General features: G+C 38.6%; 1 protein-coding gene across 2 annotated transcripts in view; it reads right to left on the minus strand.

Annotated features, from left to right (window-relative positions):
• The window catches only part of TSHR (thyroid stimulating hormone receptor), a 68,185-nt gene extending 58,925 nt beyond the window's left edge, over nucleotides 1-9,260 (minus strand). The window contains exon 1 of one of the 2 annotated variants that reach the window (XM_027638049.1): nucleotides 9,063-9,260. In XM_027638049.1, the coding sequence (XP_027493850.1) occupies nucleotides 9,063-9,232 (170 nt within the window). In that variant the 5' untranslated portion in view covers nucleotides 9,233-9,260. Of the gene's footprint in view, nucleotides 1-8,873; nucleotides 9,043-9,062 lie in introns of those variants that run through there. The other variant, XM_027638050.1, reaches the window with a different exon arrangement.
• Between the last annotated feature and the right edge of the window lie 297 nt (nucleotides 9,261-9,557).

The following is a 9,557-nucleotide window of genomic DNA, read 5'->3' on the forward strand; positions in this document are numbered from 1 at the left end:
GTCTTAGTTCAAAAGTCATGAAATAGGTATGTCTGTGATCACAATAGAAGGAAATATATGAAGCTGTAATGTTTGAATATGGCAATTAAGTGAAGTCCCAGGCAACTGGAAAAGGGAAATATCATATGTATTGTTTAAAAGGGTATAAAGGAGGACCCTGGGAATTACTGACCTGTCAGCCTCACCTCTGTGCCTGGGGAGGTCCTCCCAGAAGCTCTGCTAAGGTACATGGAGGACAGGGAGGTGATCTGAGACAGCCAGCATGGCCTCACCAAGGTCTTGCCTGACCAATCCAGTGGTGGAGTGACTACGTCAGTGCACAGGGGAAGGGTTACAGATGTCATTTATCTGGGCTTCTGTAAAGCCTCGGACACGGTCCCTCACAGCATCCTTCTCTCTAAATTGGACAGAGATCGATTCCATGGGTGGATAAGGATTTGGTTGGATGGTTGCATCCAGAGACTAGTGGTCAATGACTCAGAGTCCGGATGGACATCAGTGAGTAGTGGTGTCCCTCAGGGGTCTGTATTATTTCAGGTACTGATTAGTATGTTCATCAATGAGATGAACAGTTGGATCAAGTGCACCTTCAGCAAGTTTGCAAATGACACCAAGCTTGACACACCTGAAGGACAGGTCTCATATATGCCATATAGAGAGACCTGGACAAGCTCAGAAAGTGGGCCCATGGGAATCTCATGAGGTTTGACAAGACCAAGTGCAAGGTGCTGCACCTGGGTCAGGGCAACTCCCAGTATTAATCCAGGCTGTAGGAGGAACAGATCAGGAGCAGCTGTGCTGAGAAGCGCTCACGGATGAAAAGCTGGACCGTGAAGGAGGGACACAAAGATGATCAGAGGGCTGGAGCACTTCTCTATGGGAAAAGGTTGAGAAAGCTGGACTTGTTCAGCCTGCAGAAGAGAAGGCTCCAGGCAGGCCTTATTGCAGCCTTTCAGTACTTAAAGAGGATTTATAAAAAAGATGGGGACAAACACTTTAGCAGGGCCTGTTGCAATAGCGCGAGGAGCTAGGATTTTAAACTAAAACATGGTAGATTCACACTTGATATAAGGAAAACATTTTTACAATGAGCATGGTGAAACATGGGCACAGATTGTCCATAGAGGTAGTAAGTATCCTATTCCTGGAAACATTCAAGGTCAGACTGCATGCTATGCTGACCAACCTGATCTAGTTAAAGATGTCCCTGCTCATTGCAGAGGTGGTTGGACTAGATGACCTTTAAAGGTTCCTTCCAACCCAAACTATTCTATGATTCTATGCTAAGTTACAGTATTAGGTTTCATTTCAACTACCTTTACTGGCTCTTCAACCTCTATACTTAAGTATCTCCTCATTTGTGAGAAAAAAATAGGTCAAACTTTTTGTGTTATGTGACTCAATCTGTCTTCATAAAGACTGCCATTTAAAATGCCGGTTTCTTTACATCCAGGCAGATCAGACTCACAGATTTGAGATCAAAAGAGAACTAGTTTTACTTTGGCAAGTGTCAGCAGCTCATTGTCTATGTTGAAGTTTAAATTGCAACAAATCTACTATAGGTGCTATGATTGCTTCTACTTGAGTCTATAGCATCGTATTTTGCAAAATCCTGAGTATCATTGTTTCACATTGAATTGGGTAAGGCATCAGGGCACTGGCTGGATTGAACAATTTTGAACAGAATAGAAGCTGTTGACATAAAATGGCCTTTTTGGGAATGGGTCACTTCTCACTGAAGTGAGTAAAGCAAGCTACATTTTCTACTCTCTAAATTTTGGCTACCACTTAGAAGACACCTAAGGGTGGTTAACAAGCTGCTAGGCTATTAGTAGCTTTACAACATAAATTGTTAGGTTTTTTGAGACTCTTTAATGTGTATCCTGTGAACATAAAGATATGTAAGGGCTGAGTCCAGCAGAACACAAAAACACATGTTTGAAATTGAGTTTTTTAAAAACTGAGACTGTACCTCATTTTTCTCATTCCTGTTTTAGCAGATCAGCATCTAAACTGCATGTGGGAAGGTTCAATCACAGTTTGTGATGAAGGCAGATAATTTAGACTTTTTAAAAACACCTCCTGAGATGGTCCAGTTTTCAAAATATAATCCCCTTTTCTTAGACTGTTTTGAGGTTCTGTAAACTCAAGATATGGAAAATATCAATTGATTTTGCAAATATATAAACAGCCTGTATGAGTCATATTCGTGTAAGGTTGCCCTCTTAACTGATACTAACAGAAAACATAGTATTATTAGCTTTTTGAAATACACTCTGTAAACTATTGCTTAGTAGTTACAGAGGGGTTTTTTGTAAAATTTAAGCTTTTTCTTTTGTTTTACAAGTATATCAATATACTCTGTTTCTCAATTCAAGAGAAGGCTGTTGTGTGCTTCTGAAGTGTAACAGGTTGGAAATTCAATGTCTAAAGAAAACAATGTAATGAAAACTGACTGCTGTAGCAATTCAAGATTCAGTGGAGTGTAACACTTACAGAATCAGTCTGTTAAACTACTGTTGAAATCATCTCCAAAAACAGAGTTTAACCCTTGTGTAAAACATTTTTTTGCTATCAAGTTGATCAAAACTCATCATCTTCACAGACAAGGAAAAAATGAAAATGAGTTTCTACTGCCATATCACCAGTGTCTCTTGTAAAAATGTGGATATTTTTATTGAGATTAACCTCTACATAGCATCTACAAAAAAACTATTTGCAGTACTTCTGCTTTTCTGTTGAGCAAGCTATATGTGCAGTTAAAGCATGCTGAAGAAATGCTCATTCTACTAGGAATGGGAATGTGTTTTTTGTTTGTGCTTGTACAGTTTCCAGTATTTGATGGGTTTCTGCCTCATGACACAGGAAATTTCAATGTTCCAAATGCTACTGATACAATGACTCGTAAGGAATGAAAAAAATACTCTATTCAACGTTCAAAAAATATTATTTTGATTTTCAGTAGTTTCTCTGGTCCCCTACTACCCCTCATTCCTGTTCTTTATCTGCTCACTTCTTTGAGTTGGGGTGTGTGTACAGTAAAGCAGTACACAGTTTGTAAGTAACTTCAAGAACCCTTAGAACAGTTTTTTTCAACTTACCATTGTGATTATGAACAAATTCTTTCACTTTAACATTTCACTTTAACTGAGAGGATAATATATACTAATTTTTTAAACTTAGTGTATTGGACCTACTGTATGTCAACATGTAGGACTTTTGTATGTCAACAACAGGATTATAGAAGTAATATTATGTTTTTCCAAGTGAAATGTGTAGGTAAATATAATAAGATATATTGGATTTGGCAAGAAAGCATATGTATTTGTAAAATGCAGTATTTAGGAAACATTTTATGTTGCAGTACACACATAGAGTTATTTAAATCACTACCTGAAAGAAAATTGATAAAATGATTTCTTGGATTTGGTAAGTGTAATGGTGTTTGGAAAACAAAACAAAAAAACAAAAAATAATTTTAAGAAAGCTCAAACCTGATTTTTTCTTTAGAAACAGTTAAATATTTCTATAAACGAAAACAACTGAATATTGTTTGGAAAACGAACTAGTTGCAACTAAAACATTATTTCATAAAATGTAGCCGTTTTATATTACTTCCAGAATATATAGAATATATGATCCTTTTCATCCAGGCAGCTTTCCAGTCACTCTTCCTCTGGCCTGTAGCTCTGCATGGGCTTGTCATCCGCTGTGTTGAGATCCTTCTGCAGAGCCTACATACCTTTTAGCAGATCGACACTCCCGTCCAGCTTGCTGTCATCTGTGAACTTGCTGAGAGTGCATTCAATCCCCTCATCCAGATCACCAGTAAAGACATTAAACAGGATGGGCCCCAACACTGAGTCCTGGGGAATGTTACTTGTGACCAGCTGCCAGCTGGATGTAACTTCATTCACCATCACTCTCTGGGCCCAGCCACCCAATCATTTGACCATCACTGACACAGCAAACAGTACACCTCATCCAATCAGATGGATTCCTTCCTATTTTTCAGAGTCTTCCAAAGAAGAGAGACCTACAAGTATTTAGTTCCCAAGGTATTTTCTAAAGCACTTTTAAAAAAGGATTATACTACACCTGTGACCTTGCATTCTTTTGTCACCATGGCTGATTTAAATGGTAAGTTACATACTACAGTAGGCAATGCAGCAATTTTTTGCCTTTGGAACTCTTACACAAGTATTATCTGGCTCAGGCTACTTGAACCTATTCAATTTTTCAGTTTGTTTCAAATAAACTTCATACTGATGCTTTAATTTGGTCAAAGTTTTTCAGGCCTACCATTTGATGTGTTTTAAAGGTTATACTGAGTTTTCATGATATTACAAGTTTCTCTTCAAAATATTTTTTTACTGTATTACTTCAAGTTTCCAAAAAATTCCATTTCTGGGCATGACTTCCATTTTCTGAAGGATGCTCTATTAGCTTCCTTCAGTTTTCTAACCATGTCAGTGTTTTTCCTGTTCTTTTAGACTCTCAGTACTTTGTCATTAAAATAGGGATAATAATTATGTGCTTATGTTGCAAGGTTGTTTATGAAGATGTATTTATGAGGGTCTACACTTAATTCTGAAGTAATGAAGTCTAAAAAAAGATAATCATTAGAATTACCTGAAGTCAGAATATCTCTGAATTTCAGAAAATTCCTAGGACCTAGGTTTGGGGGGGAAATATTTTAAATTAGCACAATAATTTTGAATATAAATTAGAGACACTATCTCTCCTTCAGTTCTACTTATAGCTTCTGTGAATTAAAATGCTTTAAATTCTTCATCATGCATACAAAAAACGTGGATACCAGTTATTACAGATAAAACAGTAAAGTCCCTAAGTATTTTGCTCTGCAGTTAAAAAAAAAAAATTATCAGTAAGTATTTATGAATATTTGACATATAATTGCTACTTCTAAGTATCACATTGTAAATATGTAAAAGATATTACAAAGTTTCCATATGTCCTTTATCAAAAGCTGACAACAATAGGTGGAACTAAACAGGCCAGCTGTTTTGCTACATCTTGTTATGAGAGTATCCACCACGTGCTCACCCCTACCAGTATAGTAAACATGACATATGTCAGCCTGAAGGCTGAGCTCAAAAATCAGTATCCTACCTATGGCAAATATCCTGGAGCAGATGAAGAACTGTAAATAAATACCTAATGTAAAGAGCATATTCTTAAAGACTGTACTGGTTTTGTATCTATTTATATGCCAGTTCCACTGTCCCCTCCAAATTCCCTCTTTTTCAGTTTCAATCAAATTTGATTAAGTTGATGTGAAAAGAGCACCTGGGTACAGGATAGAAACCTTACTAGCATCCCCTCTGAAAAGCAAAGGGAGAGGGAAAGGGAAAGGGAAAAGAGCAGAAGTTATTTTAGTAAGTGAATGCAGGAGATGTAGTGCACAAATGAACAAGAAGCAAAACTTCATTAGTTTTATTGCCAAAAGAAAAGTAATTAAAAATGACTAATAATAGGCTAATAAAATGAAAAGCATTGGGAACTGCATTGAGATGAATTTGGGATAGTGATACCATTTGAATATGTCATCATAATGATGCCAAAAAGGGTATTACAATAATTCAAGCATTATGATGATTGTAGCTTTGGACAGATGTTCAGTGAGGTTTTGGCGATCTGTAAGTGTAAGTAATTTTTTGCAGTCATTAACCCTCCCTTCCTAGTGGATCTGCTTGAACTGTAAGACCAGGATCTCCCCTGGTATATTCCACCAAACATAGAAGAGGTTAGAACACCAATTGCTGCCCTGCTCCAGCACTTTGCTGGTGAAAGAGAAAAGCACTGTCAGCCAAGGGGCTGGGACAGAGATCTCGGTACCATTGCATGTAGTGCCCCTGCCACAGCATGAAGGAGTGCTGGAGTCAAGGATAAGCAAAGGCAGAAGCAAAGGAGGACATTGCAGGGGTAAAATAGCAACAGATGAAGTCAAGGTGTCAACTGTGCAGAGAGAGGTATAATATATACTTTAGATGCAACAAAATTATTGATATATAATTTCATATTTTTTTAGTAATGTATTTCAGTACCACTTAGAACTGCTTTCCTGCCATAGTATGGTATCAATATATTATAGAGGGATCATATAACCCTTAACTTCAGGCAATAAGATAAGAATTACCTACGATACATAAAACTTTTTTCTTTCTACTTATTTTGTTTATTCCCCAGGAAAGGAACTAAAAAAAAAACAAACTTGTATTGAAAAAAGGACATCTCCAAGATCAATATCTGTGCATTCAGGCACTCTGGATAATCACCTGCATTAACTACATTTGGATAAATACATCATAAACAGTTTAAAACAAGCACACTTTCCTGGCTTAAGTTCATGTCACTTTTCCATGAAAAGAGTTGGAAATAAACATTTATTGGAATTTCTTATAAGCATGGCTTGTTAAAATAAAGGCTTAGCCCATTCTCTTAAAGTAGGGTAAAGAAATGAGAACAGTCCCGACTGTTCATCAGAATGAAATTTTAATTGGAGTTTCAAGATCCTGTGGACTGAAAAGAGCTCATCATCTCCAAAAGCTGGCAAAGTGTTCTTACTTTAACCAGCCTCTTAGTTCTACAACCCTACAAAACTGAATAGCCACATAAGAAAGTTTTAAAATTGGCAATCTTGAGGTTCACACATTACCACCACCAAGCAGAATTACTTTGCCTAATGTAACAAAGTTGTTGGATTTGGGGAAAATTGTAGAGTTTCAACATACAATGTGCAGACATGTACAGCTACATACTTCACCTCAAAGAAGCGTTCATTTGTTCTAAGGCTTGCAGAAACTTACTGCTGAATCTTTTGCCTTTAATTCAGAACTGTTGCCACTTGTAAGGCAGAAGGATGCAAAGCATGACAGAATCAGGGGCACATGCTTTACAATCTCTTAGGAAAACTGTGTGTTATCTGCCACGTGCAAGTAATCCCTTCTGAAACACCTGAAAGCACTCTCAATAACAGACACATATAAGTAACTGTTATGACTCCCATTTAATATATGGAGTGAAAGAAAGATTAGGTCATTTGCTGAGGGACTACAGAATCAGATATAGTCCCCTGACTTCAGCAATTCAAGTAATAATACGGAAGGAAAATATACACACTTTATCCAGAGAGAAAACTGCAAACTGAAGTAAAAAAATGTTGTGGGATATTTTTGTTTGGTTTGGTTTTGTGCTGTTTGTTTGTTTGTGTTGTGGTTGGTTGTTCACGGGGGGGAGGGGGGGTGTTTGTCTGTGCAAAGAGCTCTGTTTTCCTTATTTCCCCAAATAATTTTCCCATGTATTTTCAAATAAAAGACTATAAAGCGCATGTTCTACCTTTTCAACCATACGCTATAAAATCACAATTGTCATTACCTGGAATATTTTCTTGTCTGTGGGAGGGAGTACCTGTGTTGAGAAGTTTGCAATGGTCACTGTAGTTGGTACAGATGATTAAATTCCACCCAATATAAACAGAAAAATATTTCTCAGTTGTTTTTTCTTAATTATTTTCCCATGGAAATAAGATCGTCACTGACTGTTTTTAATCTTTTAAAAACAGTGGTTTATGATCTTAAAGCCTTCATTACTACAGGTGTTTAAAACACTAGAACTCCAGTGGCTGAAGTGCTTATTTGAGAAGCTGTATGTAGAGAGGTACTTCTCAGCCATCATACCAGCATTTTTTCAAGAAAAGTATCCATTTTCATTATGTGATCTTATTGCTTCTATTAACTATTTTAAATGCCCATACAAAGGCATATTTCTCCTATGAACTGAAACTGCTTTATTTTCTAACTTGTCATGGTAGATTTCAAAGAACATACTACTTGGTAACGTACATACGGTAATGTTACAGCAATTTCAACTTAAATAAGGTGCGTATATAAAAGTATAATAACCAAATGAAAACCTATATAGTTTAAAACCCTATTAACTGAAATATTACAGTCTAATCATCCAAAAAATTAAAGGTATATAAAAATAATGGAAATAACATCAATAATTTTTTCTGTCTTTTCAGGTTAGTGATTAATTTGCTAAACCTTTACTTTCAGGTGTTAAAGAATCTTGAGAAGTTCAAATGACTTAATGGTTCACATTTTCAAATAAAGTCCTGAGAATCATTATCAAGACATAAACCAATCAACCTGTTATTGTTTTATCTTGCAACTAAATCAACTCAGTTTGAGTTCGTTTACTTCATCAGAAAGTAGTCTATATATACAGTTGAACCTTCCCTTGGAGACTAGAAACAGTTTGTACTTCATGAAGCAAAGTAAAATCCAGGAGTGATTCATCTTAGTTTTAGCTGACTGGTGCCATTTCAGTTTCCCTACAGTATTTATCTGACAGATATGACACAAGCTGCCCATCTGGACTGGCAGCAGGAATCCAGACAAAATTTTTTACTGTGCCTGTTATGGTACCACTTAGGCTTAGGTACCTGAATTATTTTATGACTTTGGCAAGCTCCAAATTTGCTGCTTTATCCCACACTCCACACTTTTGTTTATCTGAAGTACTTCATCTCCCAGACGGTGTATTAGAATTCTGAATTCCCATGGATTCTTTTTTTTTTTTCTGGCTTTGACAAAGAAGCTGAAAATGCATAGAAGAATTTGTGGAACTCCTTGTGAGGTGGCATATCCAATTCCTATTATTTTTTTTTAATTACAAAACTATGCTTGATCTACCCCTCCCTCACCTCACCCTCTAGGCACTTCCCACACAGAATCCAGCCTTCCACTCAGTTTGCCCAGTTACTAATTTTCCCACATTTTACACAGAACTCTTAAGACACAGTGGACAGTCATCTCTTCACAGCTCTATAAGGCTGAGTTTCCTACCTCCTCCTGTCACACAAGAGTCCGCATACTGCCGCTCCCGCTATGCTGTAGTGCTCAAGTAAATTGCGGCACTTCCCCGCTCACAACTTCCTTATCTCGCAGGGCATTAGCTCAGAGCTTCTCCTGCCGGCAAAGTAAGAATACTCAAAACTGGGTAGTGCCTCCCCTAAACCATTCTAAGGTACTCACAGGGTCTGGGTGTCCTCCGGAAGGCTGGGAATAAAGTGGATGTCCCTGCAAGTGATTTTGTAGTCCTCCCAGTCAGAGCACTCGCAGAAGGCTGAAGGGCACCTCTCTGTGCCCTGGCTGCACAGCACCAGCACCAGCAGCAACTGGAAGGCTATCGGGAGGCACAGCATCTTCCACCGCCCGCTCCCGCTCTGCCCCTCGCTTCTCCGAGGGGACGAGGAGACCCCAGAGCTGCAGGGGCAGACAACGCTGCCCCTCCGCGAAAAGCTGCTGGTGAAAGGCGTCACCTTCGCAGGACAACGCCGCCTCCTCCCTAAGCGGGTCAGGAGAGGTTTCAGGGAACTCTTCGCGCCCTCGCCATGGGGCAGGCTCCCTTTCCTCCCCCCGGCCCCGCGCCCACTCCGCCGGCCATCCGTCCCTGCCGCTGCTGTCCCACACCGGCCTGACCCCCCCGCTCCTCTGCACCCCTCCCGCAGGGCCTGTCCCCCGGCAGCG

This window comes from Corapipo altera, unplaced genomic scaffold (genome assembly GCF_003945725.1).
Source record: "Corapipo altera isolate COAL_440 unplaced genomic scaffold, ASM394572v1 23, whole genome shotgun sequence".
Lineage (NCBI taxonomy): Eukaryota > Metazoa > Chordata > Aves > Passeriformes > Pipridae > Corapipo > Corapipo altera.